The sequence below is a fragment of the Salminus brasiliensis genome, chromosome 1 (assembly GCF_030463535.1).
Source record: "Salminus brasiliensis chromosome 1, fSalBra1.hap2, whole genome shotgun sequence".
Lineage (NCBI taxonomy): Eukaryota > Metazoa > Chordata > Actinopteri > Characiformes > Bryconidae > Salminus > Salminus brasiliensis.
Window position 1 is genome coordinate 87,283,231 of NC_132878.1, and position 24,823 is coordinate 87,308,053.

Below are 24,823 nucleotides of genomic sequence, written 5' to 3' on the forward strand. Positions count from 1 at the left end.
TGGTCCTGGCACCTTCACCTGACTTGGAGAAAGTATGTGGTTGCCTTCACCTCCAAGCTTGGTAGCATCATATGTAATAGGGATAGTCAAAGCTACTGTGTGCAATTGGGACCAAATTGACTAAATTGGGTGAACAATTGATAATTAAATGTAAGGTCCCACATTTTGAATATGACATTTAATTTCAAAATTGCTTTATATATCTACGATTTGATGGCTCAACCCCAACTCATACACCTTCCTACATTCCTGAATAAGAAAGTTAGAGATTTGGTTGAAAAACAACCTAAGAGGAATCCTGTTTTAGAAGCTTTTTACAAAGTTGTTTTTTTTTTTGTTTTTTTTTTTACATTTTTGCAGTTATAGTGATAGTAATGTCATTTTTACATGAAATAGTAAAAGATACCTTACAATGGATGTGTAAGAAAGAAAGAGACTGCTGCCAGTGTTTGAGTTGGAAGCTTTCAGACCTTTGGGCTTAAATTGAGCAAGAGAGTCAGCAAGGATTAAATGAAAGGCTCAGTTCCTCACAACACTCGCCAGCAGACCAAAAACACACACCACTTCGCTGACCTCAAAATAGTTTTGAGGTTTTCATTCAGTCCTAAAAATGTCTCGTCAGTCCGCAGCAGCCTCCTCGAAGCAATTACCAAATTTTTTTACTGTCATTTTATACTCGGAGGACTTCTGATGATCATTAAAGGGAAACTACTGGAAGGTTTGGTTGTTGAGTGGTTGCTAAGCGAATCATTAGCACTCTGTCTGTGTATTACTACTCCAACTCCTACGAGTAAACACGCTTTTGTTTTTTCGCTAATAAAGAAAAAAAAACAAAGAAAAATCAGGAAGGCTGCGCTTCAGTAATTATCACAGTAGGTTTATTTTTTCCCCTCGTATTAAAAAAAAGTGAAAATGAAAAGAGAAGGATAAAGAAAGTGAGTGGAAAAACACTGAATCCCAAAGCTGCTTAGAAGATGTCCCTCGCAGCCATGTTGGCTCGGTGAGTAGATACGGTCACGCTGTAGCAGTAGAGCAGGTCGGTCAGCCACTGCTCCCGAGTTTCCCCACCAGAGAAACGCTGTAGAGCACACGAACACAAATGCACAGGTAGGTCAGCAGTGCTGACTAGTGTTTCTGAAATACTGACCAAATGCAGTTCGATTGCTCAGATTCCTGTAATGGTTCTATCATAATTTTGATCCCGAACGTTATTTAAGTTGTACTTTCAAAGGTGAGAGATTTCAATGCAATTAGCTCTCATTAGGGCTCTTTTATACTTTGCAAAAATGCTCGTAAACATATCTGCACAGAGACACAGAAGCGGTTTGTGGATAATCGCAGCTCGCAGAGGTGCTAATAAGCAACACCTCCGGAATCTCAACTACACGTTGTGCAAAACTGCAGGGCTGTACTTCATGTAAATGCGGAATGTTTGAGCAGGGAGGATTTCGAGTAGCACTGGACATTTTAAAACTACAACTACTGGGGTTGTACTATTTACGTTCAGACAAGCACCTCAAATCCATCTTTTCAGCAGATCAGATTTTCTGCTGTCCGAATGGCATAAAAGCCAAATTCCAATATAATTCTAATTGAATTTATAGACATTACACACAGTGGGACCAGTCAGATTACATTTCATGTGTGTTTGCTTGGCGGTGCAAAAAGACACAAGGCAGCAGCGCACATTTGCATATTATGGTTAAAGCTTTTAACATGCCCAAACCCCATTAGGGTTTAATTAGTTTACTAGGGGGCACATCTTCTCAGCACTAAACTTCAAATCCAGATGCAGAGTGAGTTTAGTAGGTTATGATCTCATCCACCAAACAGTGTCCAAACAGTCGAAGAGACACTCTTAATTTAGTTTAGTTTCATTTTCATTTCAGGAGGTTTTCTTTTTGGCAACTAGGAAAGCACTGTGGACAAAACACAAAAGGCACAAAACCTGCTTTTCCCAACTCAAGGCGATATTTTCCTCAGACAATCACAGAGATGTGAATCTGGACAGGACTAAAATAATCCAACCACCACTGGGTTTTATAGAAAACAGGTAATTCAGTCTGTAATTTTCTCAGAGGAGAAGGGAGAAAAACACAGGTGGCTGATCCGGATGAAAATAAAATAAATAAGGAGCCCCACGGAAGGTGAGAATTTCCCTTAGCATCCCCTGAAGTTATATCTTAGTCCGAATAGGGCATTAGGTAACACTGTTACTGTGTACAGCACTATTCTGGTTGGATTAGTTGATTAAAGAAAATTGATAAAAATCTTGCATCTAGACAGCAATAATGTTACCAGAAAATGAATGACTTTAGTACCAGATTGTTTGCACCACTGGAGCATGGTAGAAAATACACTGGCTCTCAGTTCAGTTCTAAAACAATAAACATGTCATTTTCACAACTCAGAAAATCTTTACTTTGGAAAATATTCGTTCCATGAGTGTTTGACATGTACTGAAGGATCTTGGACACGTGTGCTCAGGGACCACATAAGTTGCCTTTAGGGACCACTTTTCGACCATGCTCCAGTGATGCAAACAATCTGATACTAAAGTCATTCATTCTCTGGTAACATTGCTGCTGTCCAGATGCAAGATTTTTATCAATCACCGAGGAAACTTTGCTTTACACATGTAACAGTGTTACCTAATGCCCTATTCGGACTAAGATTTAACCTTAAGGGATGCTGAGGGTAATTCTCATTTCTCTCCCAGTGAGGCTCCTAATTTATTTTATTTCCATAGCAACGGCCATAAATCTTCTGAAACTATGTCTCAGAAACTCAGATATGCATCCATGCAGAGCTGAAATAGTCGGACAGATGCTGAGTTTAGTGAAAACAGCAAGTAATGGGGTCTGTTGATCCTGTCTAAATATGGGCTAGGTTGTAGTTTTACAGTAACGGCTTCAGTAAAGACCTAAGCCTGAAACCTTGTCTGAGCATTACAGGATTAGTCTACTACCCTGTTAGCTGTAACCAGTTAGCAAAGCATCGTCTGCCCCTGCCTAGTCAACAAATGCTTGTATTTATTTTCTACGGCCAATAATGTGAATATTCAAGCAAATGTGACTACATCACTTCATGTGTCTGACCATGTACACTGGATTTTGGTTGCTTGAAACTTAAAACCTGAACAATTCAGATTCAAGAAATTCAAGAAGGGTCCGATTTGTCTTGAAGCATGAACACTAAAAAATCCATTCTCTCTACAATACAAAGCAACACAGGCAGAGATCAAGCTGTTCTAGCTTTCACTCCTGGTTTGGTAAACGTGGTGCTGCCCCCTAGTGAACATGTTAACTATTAAGCTTAAGCCTGTTGGCAGAAACTGATACAAATCGCAGAAGTATAAATCAGCCTTTAAGTTCAAGTGTGTGGGCACTATACCGTCAGGTCCTGTATGATGGTCTGCAGCAGGGCACTGTTGGCGGCCATGTGGTTGCGGAGCTGCGTGTGCTGCAGGAGCAGTGAGAGGATCTGAGCCAGCAGGGGGAGCTCTGACTCACACAGTTCACACACTCGCAGAGACTGCAGCACCAGCCGCAGTAGCCGAGGCACTGTGCTCAGGGCAGCGAAACATGCTTCCCACACCGCGTCCCTGTGGACAAGACAAGACCATTCAGACAACAACGCCCATAAAGTTCATGCCTAACCAAAGCAGCAGGAGCTGGTTTTCAGGGTCAGTCCTTCGGGAGATGTCGTACGTCAAAGTGGGGGTTGCAGTGTATCTTAAAGATTCATCTTCATCAAAAGCCTGACGAGTGGCGAGACATCTTCAAGATTATTTCACATTTACAGCATATGGACTGGAAATCCATAAGCTAATTATACTTAGCTAATTTTCTAGCAATGTAAAATGAAAAACCTCCTTGCACTTTTAAAGCAGCATTATGTGACAATTGGTATTTCTTGCTCCAGGGCTCCCCCTACAGTCAGGAAGAATAATTTGTGCTTTGAGCAACTTCTAAAAGACAAGCTTTACACATTTTTGAACGAGCTGAGAGATACAAATGGTACAGTAATTACAGGAGTTTACACAAACATGACTCAGGGCACAAACCGTTACACAGTTCTTGTAATCGCTGTGCTGACAGTATCACCAAAGTTTTACAGTGCCGTAGTAGGAACAATAAGGAAGCGACTCTCCCTATTACAGGTCAGTGAAGCATCATTGCAAAAATGCTACATAGTGTTGCTTTAAATCGTGATGCACCAGAATGGAAATTGTGAACTGATTCAGATTTCTTTTTGACATGTGACAGTTTTCATGTTTATACACTTATCAATGTCAGTGCACACTGATTTTTAGACTAGATTTACAGCTAATTTACAGTAGTACAATGGAATTTATTCATCCATTTGTGGCAGTAAACACAAACACTCACAATAAGTAAGACAGAAAGAGCATACACCTAGAGCGGTGCCCTGGGGTTCACTCCTCAGAGTCCTTTCTGCCCGTTTAAGGGATTGAACCGGTGACCTTCCGGTCTTGAGCCTGCTTCTCTTAACTTTAGGCCGTGGCTAATATCTAGTGGAGGATCTCTGACACTCAAAGACTAAATACAGTGGGCAGTGTGTTTTTCCAACGCAACTACTTGTTCTGTCATTTCTTTTCAAAGAATGAGGGGGAAGAGAAAAATAAACTACTAAAATACTTTTAAAAGATTCCTTTTTTATCTCTTCAGTAAAGTATTCTGGACCTAAAGGCTCTACATACTATTCTACTGTTGTTGTGTTTCGCCATAAAAAGCACAAATTATTACTTAATTAACTGTTAAAAAATTGGGTAGAGTAGTGGATCACTAATGTAACTGATGAGGACTATCCTATTTTTATCATTATCATCATCATCATCATCATCTTAGTAATCATCATCATCATTACTATTATGTAAGTGGACAAACCTCTTGCGAGCGCTCTGCTCCAGCTGCAGCAGCAGGCCGAGCATGCTCAGACAGCAGTCGGACAGAAAGTGGAGGAGCGTGTCGCTGGGCAGGAAGTTAAGATCCAGCAGGCGTGGAACGCACCTTAGCACTGCGGCGCACACACAGTCTGGCACCACCACCAGCCCACACTGCAGATGAGCAGACAGAGGGAGTCAGTCAGAGAGTCAAAATAGACTCTGAGTGGAACATTTCAGACACCATTTGATGTCATTATCGATCAGTCATTCACAGGTTTTACTCACCAGGTTCCTGACAATGGCGTTCTGCAGTACCTCGAAGCACTGCGACCGAGAGCCCAACGTTTCCAAGCAGTGGCACACCTCCTGCAGGAATACACAGGGCAGACGTTCTAGACACACATTTATTACTTCCTGTCTTGTTTGTCAATCATCAGGGCCATTTGAAAACTCCAGCTGCTCTACTTTTTGCAAACTTTTCATGATGTACTGATCAATACATACATTTCTTTTTCCTAGGTGGTTTCCTATTCAGAAAGGTTTATACCGAAGAAACAACAAACTAAATTTAAAATCAAAAACAACAAAAAAAAAAAAAAAGTTTTTTTGGCACCTGCATAGTCATACCCAGCTCAGCTAGCAGTGAAATGCTTCAATAACGATCTTCTCACATTAAACAATACAGTTACAGATACAGTACAGTAATAAAGGATGTTATGTTTAAAATAAAAGCAAAAATAAAATATATTCATAGATAATGAAATAAAAAGATACAAATAAGAAGAGGTAAGAATAACTACATAAATAAATTATAAATACATTATAAGGTATAATATAATATAATTATTCTATATTATTATTTTATATCTATTATTATCTCTATATAAATTATAGAAAATAGAAATCTGAAAAGAAGTAAACAGTGTTTGTGCAAATCAGAGATAAGCATGATTGAGTGTAAAGATCATACTAAAAACGTTTTTGTTCCATAAAAAAAAGAAAAGAAAACGATTGGCATCTGTATGCATTGTTTCACAGACTTTGTCTTTAGAAGAAATAGAAACTATGGTCTTTGGACTCGCAGCTGACATGTAGAAATTAAGCTGGAAAAACTGCCTATGCTAAATTCACCATTTTTGTAAAAACCAACTCGGTAACAGATATAAGCCAATGCAGCCCACGCTATTCACACTGGAGGTATAACACAGCGCTATTGTAGTCTCTAGAAGGATATCTTCTGGTCTTGGAAAAGCCATCAGCAGCCAGAGCCTAAGAGAGCACAAAAGGCCATGCTCTCTCTGGGTGGGTAGCTAGCGCTCACCCCCCACATCACTCTGTGTGTGTGATGATGGCCAGCACAGGGGTCTGTTAACTTATGTATCAGATCTGAGGAGCCAGAGCTTTCCTCAGACCTTGTTGGCTGCCTAGTGATAGCAGTTTGAAAAGAGGCGGTGGCTGACGGCTCGCTTCGGAGGAAGCGTATACTACTAACATTAGATGCTAGATTAGGGCTGGAGTGAGGCTGGGAATTGAGCTTTTTAAGGCAATTACAATAACAACATGCACTACTCGAGTACAAACACGTTTTATGTGCTACACGTAAACACACTTAGGGTTAGACACAGTAACCTTTGACAAAAGAAAATCCATCAGAGAACAAAAGGCTACATATACCTCTCTCTCTCTCTCTGTCGCTCTCTTGCTCGCTCTCTTGCTCGCTCTCTTGCTCGCTCTCTTGCTCGCTCTCTCTCTCTCACACACACACACACACACACACACACACACACACACACACACACACACACACACACACACACACACACACACACACAGTGACAGGTTTAAAGGGTTACCTAGTCACTGACACCCGTTTGTTGTAATGGAAGCTGACGCAGGACAGATTAGCGAAGGCCCGTCGCTCTCCTGACTGATATTTTATGAGCACAAACAATAAATAAGTGTGTGTGTACGCGTGAAATCAAATCGTGCTAATGGCGTTAGAGAGGATTGGATTAAACAGATGAAGGCGGATGCGAATGTCATTCAGAGCGGGTTATTATCAGACATTAATCAAACTAAAGATGTTAACACACATTACACACGCTTTAGATTAGATACGCCTGATTGGCAATAAAGGAGTAGACCCCCAGCAGTTATAGGCATACACACGTGTGCATAGACATACACACACACACACACACACACACACACACACACACACATCTGCTATTTCAAAATCTAATTAGATCCTAATTACAGAGCTTAAGACCTGAAAAACAGTGTAAAGTAGCGATTTCTTTAAATGTATATTTACCCTTTTAGACTGTGTGTGAATGGTGTTATACCGCAGTGTGAAAATGGAACAAATATGTATTTTTATGAATATGAAAATAGTTTTTTTTGTTTTCATTCTTTGAAATGGCATTAAAATATGTTTTCATACTTTCGAACTTGTAATTTACAAACCACGTTTTAACCAGCAAGAAATTCAATGGTTTCTAATAAATTGTCATGTTTTAAATGCCATTAACATTATTACTGCTGTTATTTTTATATATTATTAACATTTTACATCTTTTATATTCTCATCATCTATTATTATCTTTTGCTTAGTTTTAGTTTTTGCTTGACACAGAAAAAACAAATGAAAAAATGTCAGATGTCAAAACGAATATAAATGAAATGTAAATGTAATTATATTAGTAAGCAATTAGCTAGAATTACATTTAAGAACCGCAGCAAACACAAGCAAATAAGGCAAACTGAAACAGAGACACAGAGTGCTGTTATGTGAAAAAATGAGTAATATAATAGTAATATAGCAATATTAAGAATTATTTTATTGTGTCACATAAACTATACGGTCAAAAGTATTGAGACACCTTTTAATTAAAAGAATTCGGGTTTCATACAGTCCCATTCCCATCCCATGGATGTATACAATCTAGCACCTAGCCATGAAGTCTGCCTTCACACACAGTAGTGAAAGAATGGGTGGTTCTAAAGAGCTCACTGAAATCCAGCATGGTTCTGTAACAAGAGCCACCACTGCAACAAGTCAGTTGGTGAAATTTCTCCTCAAAATTTCCTCCTAGAAATTCCACCATCAACTGTGAGTGGTATTGACACAAAGTGTCAGACAGCATCAAGCTATAGAGTGGGGCCATCGAGTGCTGAGGAGCATAGTGCATAGAAGTCAACACCTAACTTGGAGCTGCAAAGGGGGACCAACTTCATATTAAAGCCTATGGATTTGGAAAGGGATGTCCTAAAAGCTCCTGTAGGCGTAATGTGTTGGTGTCCCAATACTTCTGTCCAGTATGTTACACATTCAAGGAACTAGTCTTGGTGCAAGCATGTGTGACATGTTGCACAGTTTCCATAGTTTATTGTGTTACATGTTATACATGTTTGCACCAGGACTAATTCCTTGAATGTGTAACATACATCATATGGCCAGAATTAGTGGGACACCAACACATTACACAGTCTGTTGACAAGTATTCAAAGTAAGGGACGAGGAAAAGACAAAAATAAGGACGTAAAATACTACAAATAATTCAATTAAATTCCATTAAAATATGTTGCTATTTAACTTTCCACAAAAAAATTTTTTGCAACAGTGGAAAGAAAAACTCCCTTAGATTAAGAAGACGATGCCTTGAAAGGCACCAAGACTCAAAAGGGGAACCCACCCTTCTCTGATCGACAGCGAATCAACAAATAACAAGCCAGCAATAGAATAACTGGTCAGACAGGGTGAGATAATGAAGAATTATGGCTACATATGAAATACCAGATAGAAAGTACACAACATGCCCAAATGTTTGCGGACACCCCTTCTAATGCATCCATTCAGCTACAGATGTGCAAATGCACACACATATCTTGTCTAGTCCCTGTATGGAAGTATTGCCAATAGAATAGGACTCTCTGGAGCTGATAAACACGACCCTGTTGGCACCATGACCATGATTAATTTATAAAACGGTTAGTTTGGACCTCATAATCTGATTGGTTGAGGTGTGTTCTAACAGTGCTGAGCACGGCTTTTTCACATGCATCACTCCACTGACGTTTTGACAACAATTGCAAGTCTTTTCACTCAGTTGCCATCTTTGCAACGCCGCCATGCAGTAATTTCCAGTCACACAAGACCGGGCTCCAATCTCTATGAATGAGAAGAGACCAAAATACTGGAAACTGAAGGTTGATTTTTCAGCCTTTTCTGGCTGATGTGCTTGCACAGATCTCCTCATTGAGGGGGGCTTTCCCCAATAGCAAGTGGATCCCCACCGCTCGGCATAACTAGCATTCAGACTGGCTCCTTTTGTTGAAGGGCGGGAAAGGGCGAAACTGACGCCATGTTAAGCGATCCAACTCCCTTCATATATTAAGATGAGTCTTAAAGTATCAGTAGTTATCTTGCATACTGCATACAGGGCTCAACAGGTACCTTAACAAACCTCCACCTGTTCAGTTCTGGTGTTGAGAAACTGTTACCATTACATAGTGATAACTCCATTGTTGTGGAACTACTCTTTGGCGGAAGGATCTGACAGTGTTAAAGCAAATTCAGTATGAAATCCAGAGCTTCTTTCATTTATTTGGTAAAAGCTTCTTGACCTCCTAACCACACTAACTCTCCTGTCGCTGCATGCAATCAAATCCTCAAAGCTCTAAAATCTAGTAGGAAGCCTTCTTCCATGGACAGTAGAGAGCGGTGGAAGTTTTTTTTTGTTTGTTTTTTTGCTTGTTATTTTTTTTCCTGAGTTTATGATTCCTTTAAGATCATCGATAATTGTGATGTTTTCACAAAAGAACATGCTAATTGCTAAATATTTTTAGATATCGCTCATGTTTTTAATCTGAATGACCATAAATGGATTTTTTATGGCACTATTTTAAGCTGTGGCTTCTTGGAAAGTTTGACCAAAAAGTTTTTCAGATGTGCTATGAGGCTATTTCTCAGAACTAGGTAAAAAAATAAAATAAAATAAAAACTCTTGATGCACTTGATATTGAAAGTGTGCTGAATGAATGTGTACATGTGTGTGTGTGTGTGTGTGTGATCACACTCTTTTCCTCATTAAGGCCCATTATTCTCCATCAGTCTCACCTGTTGGCATCAACTCCCCCCCCCACGTCACCCCTTATTACCATATCCACGCCGATGCCAGCCCCACACACACACACACACACACACACACACACACACACACACACACACACACACACACGCTGATTGACTCGGACATAGAAATGAAAGTCAGGCGTAATTGTACAGAGGAATTAGCAGGACATGTGTGTGTGTGTGTGTGTGTGTGTGTGTGAGTGAGGGTGAGGGAGAGAATGAGAGGGAGAGAGAAGCGGAGGGAAGAGACCCTAGCCCCAGGGCATGGTTTTGTTGAGTTTTAATTTCCGTGTAAAATGTCAGGCAGTGATGGTGTCCGCTGGCTGGCATTAGCATTTCGCTTTAGCCGCCGGCGCTCTGATAACCAGCCCTTATTGAAATATGGAGCCACCTACACCGGTGCTCCGCGATAAACCTTCCCCCCACCCCGTAAAAACTAGCCCTCTCCAGGGGAAACTAAAACACTTGCGCACGTGTGTGTGTGGAATACAAACGCAAGACGGTCGCAAAACAGCAATACACAGAGGATGTGTGTGTGTGTGTGTGCGAGTGTGTGTGTTACGGGGGGGGTGCATAGTTGATTAAGGTAATTAACAGATGAGAGAGGTCAACAATGCAGAGCTAATTGTTAAAACGTAAGTTGATAGACATTTTCTGACAGGAGGAAAAAAAGACAAACCCATCACCTCTCTAATGTCCTAATGGTTTTTTGGTGTGATTTTTCAGGTTTTCCCCAAATTTTCACAGCTGATCCACGTTTGACCAATCACCTAAACTGGCAAAAACCAAGCAGATGGATCAGTCGTGCCCCAGCTTCTACACATTTCTTACATGCATCCAAAGGAATAGTTTGTCTTGTGGGGAACCACAAGCATCTAAAACTGAGTACACAGACATCCAAGCTGTGAGCAAAGGCAGTCAAGGGTTACTCTTCTGAATGGCACTCTCCGGTTTACAGCTGTGCCCAAATACTTCAATACATCAATCTTCCATTCCTGTCTGATTTCCTTTATTCTGCCTGATCTGAACTGCATGCCCTCACTAAATAATAGCAGAGCTAAGTAACATGTGGATGCACATGGCTAACAGATCAGACAAAATCTACAAAAACTGCTAGGACGCAGCCCTCCATTCATTCAACCCCTGTGACACATCTGTCCATTTGCCTTTCCGAAATGAAAGAAGTCTACTCAATGACACTGTGTCTGTTTTGTGAGGATAAAATTTGTGCCTAATTTATTCATGTCACATTGGGTGTGTCCTTACCTTGTAGGTTTAACTTGGACTGATGAAATTGATTTAATTAATTAACAAAGAAAAACAAACAAACAAAGAACAAACATTCAAATATACTCTTAATCTGCAATAATTAGTTGACAATGATAATTAGGGTACACTGATTATTCAAACTGAAGGTTCTCCATAAGACAGAACTTTTCATTCATTGAAAAGGAGGAGACTACCAAGTCTCTAAGTCTCACTTCAGTGAAACTATGATGTGTTACTGCTTCATTTGTATTCATTTCTATTATTTTCACACACTCTGTATGCCGTTTGTATTATTAATACTAATAATATTAAGAGTTTTATTTTGACAGCCTGTTCGTTTTTATTAGTGATGAATTAGTTTGTATGTATTAGTGATTTATATGTATCATATGTATGTATTAGTGATTTATAACAACATCCGGACCTCATTCAGTATCACGAGAGAGAGGCTCCACTCAACTGCTACATTTTACTTGATTGCATTTGGAGACAAGAGCGTTAGTGAGGTCAGGATGTTGCCACCTCATCCCAAACGTATTGGATGGAGCACCATCATTCCAGAAAACACAGTTCCACTGCCCCACAGCTCAATGTTGAGACACTCTGTACCCATCTAACCCACGTCTGACATTAGGCATGGTGTCAACAGGTTCCTGCTTAGTCCTATTCTATTGGCAAAACTTTTCTACAGGGACCAGACACGCTGTGTGTGTGCATTAGCACATCTTTGTCAGCAATGGGTACCACTTAAAGTAGCGGAATGCACGTCCACAAACATGTGGACATATAGTGTACTTATTCAAATATATATATATTGTTTTTGTTGCTAATATTGACCCGATACTGATCACCCATCAGTACAAACAGTCCACATCTATCTAGGAGACCTCACTTACCTTACTCAGGTGTCACTACCAATACACATTTGTTACCATGTATAAAGGAATCTTCACTCCATCACTCTCTAACTCACCAAAAGAAGACCCACTGACTGTGTGTGTGCGCACTCTGGCTGATTCGGCACGCTGAGCTGGCACAGAGGAGGAACAACTAATCCCAGCTCTGACTAACCACTATGAAGTATCAGAGGGATTATGAGAGAGGGGCTGATTGAAATGAGGGACATGAGACAGAGAGAGTGTGCAAGCGTGCTTGAAAGAGCGAGCGAGTAAGCAAGAGAGAGAGAGAGGGGGCAGAGAGTGATGCTCACCTCAACAATGTCCCAGTGGTGTGTGAACTGCTCAAGTGGGGTGGTGAACACACTGAGGGGCGAGAGGGACGAAGAAGGTAGCAGGCCTTCTTCACCTGCCTGCTGGAGCGTTCTCAGACTCTCTGAAGAAAATCCTAAAAGAGCGTGTGGATATAAATATGTGATTGTAACTCCATTGTAACTCATAACTGGACCTTTGCTGGGTGAATATTTATGCCATCAATTATCATTTATGCAACTCCCCAGATTATCATCAAAAATATCATCATTCCAGAGAAAACAGTAGCACTGCTCCACAGCTCAATGCTGGTGGTGGTGGGGTTTATATATATGCGCGCCAATGACATTTTAAGACTCTCCATGCATCTTGCCGTCTGCTCTCGGGCTGAACTTGCTAAGACAGCCTGACCCGGCCATGCAGGCAGTTGTTTAACTAAATATTGTTGTCAACTAAATATTTTATGGACAGTTGAACGACTGATTGTTCTAATTATTCTGAAATAAATGTCTGAGGTTTAAGTAAGACACGCTCCTCCACAATCCTCTCTAACCATGTTCTAATCGTCTGCAGCCGATGTGCTGTGATGTGTGTGTAGTGTAAATACTTGAAGTTGTAAAAGACATTTCTCCAGAGTGTGTTTAGTTCTATTAACTCCATCTCTCTGTATTGATCAGATGATGATGATCAAATATCCAGAAGTTTAAATATGCTTCAAAACAAACAAGCTTTCAAGGGGATTTCTAATTTATTCACATCACTGCAGATACCAGATCTTGATATGTGCTGTTGCTTTCAACATTATTTCAATGTTCTTCACTTCATCTGTTAATGGTCTTTGAGCAGATGGACAGAGGGACAGGCAGATCAGTTCCATGTTACAAAGTCTATGTGGGCAGTTTCTTTCTTAATTCACTTTTTGGCAGCACTGTCCATGAGACAGCTGCCAACAATTCATGTCTAGCTTTGTGTGTGTGTGTGTGTGTGTGTGTGTGTGTGTGTGTGTGCGCGTGCAGACCTGTCAGAGTGGAGAAAAGGAAACTGAGGTAATCCACGTCCCTCACTGGCACATCCTGTGAACTGCTCGACCAGCCACTTAGAGGGGACCTGCAGAAGACCACACACACAAACACACACATTACTGCGCAGTGGGCCAGCACTGATCTGCTCTCCCATTACAATGTGCCGCACTGTACCGGTGTGTGAGCGCGTGCAGTGAGAATGTCAGTCTAAAAATATCCCAAAACCTGAGCTTGCCCATTTCCTCCTAGAACAATCCTCTACCACACACACAGCTTTAATATAGGAATTCACACACTGCTGGTTCACTATGGTTTCAGATACAGTTCAATGCATAGAATCTTTAGCCTCACATTACCTTTGGAGCAGCTGCATGCGTATGTTTTTACACTGGGTACACCCTCAACCTCGTCCTCATCCTCATCCTCAACCTCCTCTGATGGGCAAAAGGCTTTAACTGACTGACAACTTTATCAGCCTTTTTTTTATACAATCATTCAGTGTCAAGTCACTTTGCATTTTGGATGTCTAAAGAAGTTTACCACAGGCTTATTTTCCAGCAGTTTCAGAATCATGTTAAGAACTCCAGTGGAAAGCCTTCCCTGGTCAGTAGAGACAGTTACTTCAACAAAATCAGTCTATATATTTTTTAATACCCTTGGTTTTGGAAGAAACAATGATTGAGCAGGTGTCCCAATACTACTGTCCATATAGTGTATTTAAAAAAAAGAAAAGAAATAAAGCTGGTCAGTTTCAGTAAATGTTATGATCTATATGCCTTGTATCAGTACAATTCTCACAGTAAACTGAGGTCAACTACTGCAACACTCCAACACTTCTTGCATATTAACTGATGACTGTTTTGGCTCGGGAGAAAAATAAGAAACACTAAATTTCACAATCACATCAATCAAGCCTTAGGGGTCTGGAATTCCTAACAGCACCCTTGGTTCAGCTCAGTTCTGTCCTGCATCGGCTTAGGGTGTTAACAGTAAGCTGAACTGGAGGGGAAGGGGTTTGAGGGATGTCTTACAGAAGCAGGTTGTGAATACTGATCAGCCAATCCTGAGCCATATTTGGCATTTGCATTTTCGTAAATAACACCGTCACACACCGCACATTAAAAGTACTTAGTCCAACCTATCTAATTTAGATAAGATGTTGCCAAGTAGTCTAGTGGAAAAAAACAGTGCGGTCTGTATACATTGAGCCACGAAGGCCATAAGACGACAAATCGAGCACAACTACACATTCGCAGAGACATCACTCTGAAAAACCAATTTCTTTTTAGAGTTTAGGTGAAGTGTAGTGTTGAGTATTGGGGTCTCCATACAGACTTCTATATTGAGAGATATCTAAGCTGAGAGGCATCTTTTGGATCCTAGCCTATACAAACTAGCTAAGGATATTTCCTGAGTATCTGTGAAGCACTTTTGTAAGTCGCTCTGGAGAAGAGTATCTGCTAAATGCCTTGAATGTAATGCAAATAAATATAAATGGTGTGTGAGTGAAGAGCAGAGTTCTATTAGTGGGAGTCGTGGCAGTCTCAAATGGACACAGGTTGAAAGTAAAAAGAGGAAATCTTGTCAACCATGACCATGTCAAGAGTTTAATACAAACAGTGTCAAAATGTTCGTTATATCATTAGGAGCTACTTTAACAATATTTTGATGAAAAGTGGCTAGCTGATCCACTGGCACTGCAAATAGCGGCTGCTGGGCCATTTTCAATTTCCACTTTACCAGTCCATTATGCTTTGGCCACTTTCTCATACTGCCAAATCAACACCATTTTGAAGCATGTAGATAGATTACACCAAGAGCTGGCCAGGCTAAAAGAAAACCTCTGAATGTTAGGGTTAGTTTACCTCCCAATATTATTGAAGGCCAGAGATTCGTGCTCAGATTCATCCATAATGTCCAGCTTGCCATACAGAGGTCATGTAAATGCACAGTGCACTTTATGACAATGCACTTAACACAACAGTCAACATTTCACTGTACTACTAAGCTCTCTCCACAATAGCACAGCAAAGTTAACAGTACTACACTACCTATTTATGTCTACATTTTATATGTAAAATGAAAAACTATTTCCCTTGGAATAGCAATGAAGTGAACGCCGCAAAGGCAAACATCGCTCCGTGCTAGGCTAATAGCTAATGCTAGCTTTCCACCATTTCTTCTACTATTGGACTACCTGGTCAGCAGACTACTATGACTAGACTACTAACTTTATGACAGTGGTCTTTTCACAACACTTCACATATAAACAGAACTACCATGCTCTCTGCACAATACCAGAGCAATGTTAACACTACACAGTTATGTCTACCATCTATATGTATTTAGCTTTAATTCTGTCATTCTTTAAGTCTAAGCCTATAGTGTTTAACTTAGGGTCTACAGTTTTTTTTAATAAACCTTTGGTTTACTAACAGCTCATTGCTGTGCAAATGACAATAACACTCCTAAATCTAAATAAAATATATTTTAAATTGGTTACATTCTGACATTAGCTTGTCCCAAGCTGTCCAACAGAATAAGGCAAGGTCACAAGGGATGCACTGATCCAATACAAGGATCGAAGATCAGTCTCGATACTAACAAAAGTAGCTGGATTGGGTATAATAATTAGTCTGATCCAGGACCAAGGACTGATTAATTCACTGAATTATGATTCTTGCACCACCAATATTCTAGGCTTCGTAACCTAGGATCAGAGAAACCGGTCATCAACTATCAGCAAGTAATCCACCTTGTCTTCCATAGAAGGAGAACCGAGAAGGGAGGAGCTGCTAGCTTCTCTTTAATCTCACAGACTGAGCCCAGACAACACTGTGCCAAGGCATAACTTATTCATTTTAAGGTCCAGAAATTGGGTTGATTTATATGTGTTAATTTGTAATAGTTTGTTTTACAAAAGTTGGTAAAGTAATGGTTTTGTCAATTCTGATGCCTTAAGTCCTTCCCAGACGGTCAGGTATATGGTTTATTAATTCAATAACGGTATGGGGTCGGTACCAGGTATCGGCCGATACGCAAAGTTCATGTATCAGTCTCTGTATCGGAACAGAAAAAGATGGATCGGTGCATCTATAACAGTTACTTGCTCTCTCCAGAGTGGGTAAATGGCACTTTCTGCCACAGACGGGTACACAGCGCTTTCTTCAGAGCACTTCGGTTGCCCAGTGACGTTACATCGATGGCAGTTGGGAAAAAGAGGCAATGGCTGCGCACATGTTGGAGGAGGCGTGTGCCGTCACTCTCCCAGTGTCAGAAGCACTGTGTGTGATCAAGGGAGAATATGTACATGTACATTTTTTGGGTTGCTTAACTGGGTGAAATAGGCTCAGCAAAGGTGTCTTAATCAGACATTCCTACTTAGTACATCATCAGGCCAGTGGTTTAAATAAGCAGGAGATGAGTGAGATAATGTGAGAACTGTCTATTTCAGAGTCATGCTGTTCTATGAAGGAAAAGGGACAGAGGCAACCAGGGTGCGTATGTGTGGTCACCCAAGGACAATCTGTTCATTCTCTTGCTATTTCCTCTCAGACTGCATTATTTGAGACTTGCTGATGTGGGTCAGCATCGGGCCAATAAATCACTTTTATTCAATTTCTCTTATGATTGCGGGCCGAACATGCGGACGGTTTACATAATGCTCTGATTGGCAAATATCCCACCCGCCATCACGAGTCATAAAGAACCTCTTATGCATGCACAAAACACGCACACATATAAGAAGACCTACCCTCTGTGTGTAAGTCATCAGTCTCACACACACACACACACACACACACACACACACACATTCACTCAGTTACCGAAAGAACCGAGGAATGCACACAGAGAATGGGTTCCATTTATCAAAAGACAGAATTAATGGTGCACAATGATTTTTACATAAACACACAGACACAAATTAATACTCCTGTCTTTGCAGTGTTTTTCCATTGACATAGGTGTGCCAAAACTACACCTAACCCAACCCTAGCTTCAACCTTTGGAGCCTTCAACCTTCTTATGCTAAAACTTAAATCTAAAAACTTTTCCTAATGGGGATCCAGTGTCTCCATGAGGTCACACATTTTCGCCCAAAGCTCAGAGAAGGGGAGAGAGAGAGAAACAAAAAAGGGTACAGGGATACTAAGTTGCAGTGATTTCCTACATTTAAATATGAGCTGAAAAAAGGATTGAAAAGAAAAGCTAGTAAGCATAAAGGCAAAAACTGTTGATTAAATAACTGATTAAATGAAGGTTTTTTTTAAATGGTCAGTTTATGACCACAGAACCGGTCTTTCCACAGAACCAGTGCTGTTTTTTCATGGTTTAATGGCTTGTGAATTTGCAAATCTTGTACCCAGCCATGAACCTTCGAAACTTCTAGTTACATTAAAACTCCAAGCTTTTAAGCGCAAAAACGATTTTCTCACAGATCTACATTACGAGCCATTACTGTCTTTCAGCATATAGCCTTTGCAGTGCACTTGAAGAGGCCTTAGAATGAAAACTCTTTGCCTTCACAGCAGTGAAGGGGCAGTGGTGGCTCAGCGGTTAGAGCTCCGGGCTGTCGATAACAGGGTTGTGGGTTCGATTCCCGGGCTCGGCAAGCTGCCACTGTTGGGCCCTTGAGCAAGGCCCTTTACCCTCTCTGCTCCCCGGGCGCTGGAGTTGGCTGCCCACCGCTCTGGGTGTGTGTGTGTACTCACTGCCCCTAACACATGTGTGTGTGTGAGTGTGTGTTCACTACCAGATGGGTTAAATGCGGAGGACACATTTCGCTGTACACTGTACAGTGACAAATACGTGCACCTTTACCTTTACCTTTACCTTTTCGCTTCATTGCTAGGCCAAACATCAAACTGTGCTAGGATAAAAGCAAACGCTAGCCTTTTATCATATCTTCTCTCAATCATCCACTCCTTGACTGGACTGGCTCCTAAACTGGAGCTAAACACACATCATAATGGTATTTCTTGAGAAAGCCAAGCCCAGAGAGGAGAGTGGGGGCAAGGCTAACATTACAATCTCTCCAGCTTACCAACTGCAAATTGTGCCGAGGACACAATGAAAGTGCCTCTGAGGAAGAACATGCTGGCAACATTTGATGGGAGAGTCCTAGCTACTGGGTAGGACTTGGAAAGGACTAAAACAGAGTTCTAGTCAAACCACACAAGTACTATAGGTGAAGGGCCCAATTATGACTTTCGCTAATTTTTAGATGTCTCTATTTTTATCCCCTCAGAAGAATGCACTCTATGTGCTGTGCTCAATGACCAATTGTGTTCACCTGCACGCCAACGATAATCGATTATTCCCTCTCCCTAATATGCAACCATGACTTAATTACGTGGACTGTAATTGGATCTTGCCATAGTGGGGGCCCGCAACCCGGATAGGCACGCATGTCATCCATTGGAAACAGCTGACAAGTTTAAATATTCAGCAGGGAACATGACGTCTGAGAACACATGGAGGTGTGGCAGGCTGGCTAAGACAGGTGTAGAGGCAAGATGACAATGACAGTTGTAAGGAAAGTGTGAGAGCTTGGGAACATACAGTACACTGAATTTTTAAATCATACATTACAGTTCTAAAACTTCACTAAAACTATAAAACAATTTCAAAACATAACATTTTAATATAATAAGTCTGGTGAATATATGCTTACAGGTCGCTCGCAAAGACTTGCAGGGCAACGGCAGGGCACTTCTGGAATAGTCTGTTTCTAGAAGGTAAGTACATGAAATACTAATAAGAGCAAAGTTAGACAAACACTGTGGTATTCAGTAAGCGGATCTCATCAAAATGTAACGTATATTTAACTTTTTTTATCTTAAAAGATTTTTGGAAAGTTTTAAACTAATTCAAATGTAGCTTAAAGCCAGTAAAACTCAGCATCTCAGCCTGATTGGAACCTTTTGGGGGTTCAGACTCAACAGTGATTGTCAGTGGCATAACCATGGCAATGTAAACAGGGCTGCAGGCTTTTTACTGTTTAATAGTTTATTTTTGGGAAGAAGTCGCATTCTGAAATGACGCATGATATTATATTATGGATCACAAGGACACTACAGTTTCTACAGTAACCATCGATGGTCAGTGCGTTTCTGATCAACACAAGCAGCCAGGAAAGCTTTGGGCAAACTCGGCTATATCCTTAACTTATAATGGCATGAAGCGTCACCAGTTTAAACACAGACTCTAAAAGAGAGCTTTCATCATACAGTTGTTTTGCTTACTTCCATACACAACAAATAAGAGCAAAGAAACTTAGAAAGCATTATGCCCGGTGAAATTTAACATTACTTAAAACGGTCATTAATAATTCTAATAATAATAATAATAATAATAACTAAATAGTTTGTAATAAATAGTGCACCATTACAAACACTTTCAAAGGTGTAGTATATAAAGTATAGAAGCGTGTGGTTCGGGATGCAGCCTTTGATTTTTTAAATTCACTGTCGTATTGTTGCATAATGACCAAAATCTGGGCCAGTGATCAGGATGGTGTTTTTTTCTGGTTGTTGTTTTTTTATTGAATGGAATCAAAGTGTCAGAGCCCTCAAAACATAGATTTAAGTCTCACACAGGCTTTTGCACACATCATATTAGACATCTGGGCTGTTTATTTTGGGATGAGCGGGGCAGGGCCTTGAGTGTATGGCAGACTCCCTCTCAATCTACTTTTAAAGAGTTCATGAAAAGCTTTTCCTGACACAAAAAAAAAAAAAAAAAAGATTCAAAAGCAGAACATTTGCAAATCTGCTGAAGCTGCTGGTGTTCTCCAAATGTGTGTGAATGTGTTTGGGATTCACTGGATTAAACGAGGCTGAGCTTTGGAGGTGTAGAAAAATCTCTGAAACTGAAAGTGAATCTCCTGAAGAGAATAGAAGCTGCAATAAAGGTTAAGAGTGGACTCACTAAATACTGAAACATCATAAGATTTTGTTGTTTATTTGTTCTGTTATTTTCTACATATATGATTTTTGCTACTGTTAATGAAGCTAAGTTTTATTCACTTGCTTTTTTAACTGAAAATTAAAAGTGAGATCTGGCAAAAAATATATTATAGAATATACAATATCTTAAGACAAGTTTGTGATGCACAATATTTGTATACATAATATAAAAGGTAGATAAAACGCATTAGTAGTTCTTAAAAACTGCTTTTTAAATACTCTCCCAACCTGAGTCGATTACTTCTACTTATATATCATACTATTAATATTAATATAAATATAAATCACTTAAATACACATTGAGTTTTGATGATCTGCATAATGAATACCATGGTATGTCTGTGGTACTTGGCATTTAATAGTGTTTCATGCACTGTTCTTCTAGAAGTCCCCTACTATTGTAGAAGTGCTCTGCCTTTGCATGCCATCTATAAGAATAAATTCACTAGGCTTTTCATATTAAAATTGTATATTTAAAAATTTTTAAGTGTAAAATATGATTTATGTACTTTTCAATGCGTTCAAGTGCAATTCCGAGACTTCTTTGACCATATTCAAGTGCTTTTACTAAGTGTCTGTATTTCTGTGTGTAATCTGGTTGTGAGTCTAAGAAAGGGACCTCTGCAGGTGTGCTGCATTTGTGAATACCATGTATGTACTATAAAAAGTGCAATAGTGCCCCCTATTGGCCTCATAGGATGCTACCTGTCGCTATTACCTCTGGTGCCCTCTTCTCGGTCTATCTCTCTATCCTCCTCCTGTTGAGCAAACAGAGAGCCCAGAGGAACTGAAGTGTACCAAACTCTCTCTCTCTCACACACACACACACACACACACACACACACACACACACACACACACACACACACACACACACACACACACACACACACACAGGGCCGCAATGTCGCACACTCGCTGCGTGTTCTCACACAGCACTCCCCGCCAGGATTTGCAGGAAACCACAAATAAAAGAGTGGCTTTAGGCTAGTGTCTAAAAACCACAGTGGGGCCTCAGCATGTCACATAGACGCAGTCCCTTTCCAACACTCACACCGCCATATGCGCACGCACAAACACACGCGCACACACACACACATATATATATATATATATATAGCCCTAAGGCCCACAGCATGTGATGGGGTGCACCATATCACCTGTCAATCATTTGCCGCTCATGTTGCACAGTTCAACATGCAAAACACCACAAAAAGACACATTTAAAACAACACTACAATCAGCGGTCCTTGAAGTAGTATGACGGCCTCAAGGACAGTCTGTAAATTTCTTTTTGGAGTTTATGTGGAAGAGTTTGTTTTGGGACTGATCAGGGTGATGTATTAGGGATCCACAATATATTGTATGTTAATCGTTACTACAACACTAACTTCTGCGATACTGGTGTGGCAGAAGGCTATAATATGCAAATGAGCCCTTTAAGAAATGACAGCAATTGTCATTGTATGCTGGGAGCATACTGAATATCCTCAGATATTCTAGATGAATTTCTGTGGGTTTCGATAATTCAAGGAATTCATGAAATCCAACAAAAACTTTTCGGTCTAGATAAAAAGGCTAAAGTGCTCTTTAAGGTTCCTTAGAATGGAAAACTCTGCTATGGAAACTATGCTACTTTCCTTAGCATAGCAATACAGTGAAAACCACAAAGGCAAACATCGATGCATTCTACGCAATGAGAGGACAGCAACAACCGGTAAGACTCAGGCATTCTGGGTTGATGCAGATATCTATTTGGGGCTCCCGAGTGGGTAAAGAGTGTGTATTTAGTGAGAGTATGGTATACGTAACAAAGCGAACAACAGTGAGTGTACTATACAGTACCTACTGCTGTATGACCTCAACTTCACCAAACAATGACTGGCGGCTTTGTTCCGCTTCATTACGACCAATCAAAGCTAATGGCAAACGGTCACGGCCAATCAGACTTAAGTTGAGGGAACTGGTCTGCCTCTGATCGTGCTCCACAAAGCTAGGCCCAGCTCTGATTGGCTAAATTGTTTGATTCTATTAAAAGTGTAAACTCGCCGGTTGCTGTCTCCTCTCGGCCGGCGCAAGCGACAGACAGGCATTCTAAACGTAGATTGCCACACCTGTCTGGGTCTCGGCCGGCCGGACACACACACATGCGCGCGCGCGAGATTCCATCTAATCTTGTGATGGTGTGTACGTGTTCGGGGTGGCGCCACACTGCTCCAAAATGGAAACTTTACAGGAGAAGGAAAAAAACTTACTAACTTTTAAAGGAAGTCAATAAAAAAATAATTTTATGTCATTTTAGAGAATTTCTATTGGTCCATTCATCATGAACTTTTGACACAGTGTAAATGGCTAACGTTCAGCTCTACAAACAACCTCGGTCCTTGATATATTCCCCTATAAGCAGCAATGTCCCTCTTAGCAAGGAAGCAGAAAGAAATACTGCAACTGACACTTATTAAATTCCACATTTGTGGTAACAAACTGTGACTAAGTGCATTAATTCAGAACTGCAGTAAAACATTCACCAGTTTATCAAGCTGCTGAAGTTTATCAACAGCTGCCAACACTAATTTCTGCACCTTTTATTGTTTAGGAAATGTAAAGTCTGCAGCTGAACCGATTAAAATCTCCATTTCATCTTGAGGAGGTTGATTTTCTGTCTGCTTTCCCACCCCCACAGTCCAAACGAAGATTTGAAACCACTCTGAGATGAAGTTTGACCACTCTTAAGTTGGGATAGAAATTGTGACTGGTTCTGGCAGTTTGTCTGTTTGGTTGGTGTAGTTGTTGTAGTGTGGGTTAACAACACGGCCTTCCCTGTGGCAGAGTACGGTTTGGTTGGACATAAAGTTAAAGATGACATGTTACTCTTTTTCATCAAAATACAGACATTTAAAATTATTAACTCATATTTAATAAACTAAGCCTCCATGTGACTTTCTGTGATAGTTTTAGATTTATCATAATAATATAACAAGTATAAAGTGGAAATTAAAGTAGCTGGTAAAAGGGGTGCAGTGATCTGGGAATTGTAGACAGATGTTGACGTCCAATATTTTTCATGTACCAATTTGCTGATGCCAAAAGTTTTTATTGCAATTATTTACTGATACTAGGGACATCTTAGTCTGTTCCAGTGGATGAGGATTGGGCAAATCAAGGTATATTCTTTTAAATAATTAAGTATCAGGCATTTTAAGCCTGAACCACAATTGGTTCTTTGTTTTTACTGCTGCACAGATGTGTTAGAGGCATCATAGACAAACATTATAATGTACTGTAAATGAAGAAAAAAAAAAAAGTAACATAACTTTAAAGTAACTGGACCCAAATGGGGTTAGGGGAGGGCTGTCAGATTTTACTGTAAGGCTTCGTTCACATTACCAGGCTGTTTTTTTTTGTGGGGGGGGGGTTGCTAGGGCTGAGTGGACATCTCAAATCCAATCTTTTCAAATCACATTTGAGTCTCTTTCGAATGTAATTCTAGGTCAGATACAGGTCAGACACAAGGGCATGCGACATGAATGTGAACAGTCAATCTGGATTTCATGCATATTTTTGCCAAAGTCCTTGAAATACGAAAGTGTTCACTCAGCGTCCATCTTTGCAGCTCTGCCAGGCAGTTATTTTCGCAAGACCAGGTTCTGATCCTTATGAATGGCAAGAGACCAAAATACTGGAAACTGAAAACTGACAGAAACCTAATGAATCAATAGTTTGTAGCCCTCGGCTCAATATTGCACAAAAGCGTGATTTTTCGGCTTGTTCTGGCTAATGTGCTTGCTGAGATCTCCACATTTCCCCACTCGCAAGCTGATTGGCTGAAGAGTTTGACCTAAACAGACGGCGTTGTGGAGCGCTACGAACACCAGGACCGGTTCTCAATCTGTGTTCTTGTCCGTACTTGTGTTTCTGTGTTCTTGTGAAACGTCATCAGTTGCAGCCCAAGTTCTGCTCCATTCAAAAGCTCACATCTAGCCAAGCACAGTCCACACGCCCGGATGTGCTCTTGTTCCGCCCGCGATTATCAAGGATGCATTAGAATTTGACCTGTGTGCCCAATATCCCAGAATGCATTACACTCCGCGCTGATGTCCCAGTTGCAAAACCACAGCGAGTCAAACTTGCCAGTACTACCAAGCACACCAGCTGAACTTGCCGTATTTTGGATTGAGAATCTCTCCCAGTATTCCAACCAGTGGCTGACCTCCTCATTTATAACATCTCTGTGAAGGCAATGTGCAGAAATGCTCATGTGTGCCGTTTCCGGAACAGATTCGATCACGTTACAGACAGAGACAGGTCTCTGT

At 40.6% G+C, this 24,823-nt stretch overlaps 1 protein-coding gene across 1 annotated transcript in view; it reads right to left on the reverse strand.

Moving 5' to 3' along the window:
* Positions 1-856: 856 nt before the first annotated feature.
* Positions 857-24,823, reverse strand: part of tex10 (testis expressed 10) — a 37,000-nt gene continuing 13,033 nt past the window's right edge. The window contains exons 11-16 of the mRNA XM_072692236.1: positions 13,539-13,627; positions 12,523-12,656; positions 5,195-5,275; positions 4,911-5,080; positions 3,394-3,604; positions 857-1,078 (exon numbers count right to left, since the gene is read on the reverse strand). Of these exons, the coding sequence (XP_072548337.1) occupies positions 968-1,078; positions 3,394-3,604; positions 4,911-5,080; positions 5,195-5,275; positions 12,523-12,656; positions 13,539-13,627 (796 nt within the window). The 3' untranslated portion in view covers positions 857-967. The remainder of the gene's footprint in view (positions 1,079-3,393; positions 3,605-4,910; positions 5,081-5,194; positions 5,276-12,522; positions 12,657-13,538; positions 13,628-24,823) is intronic.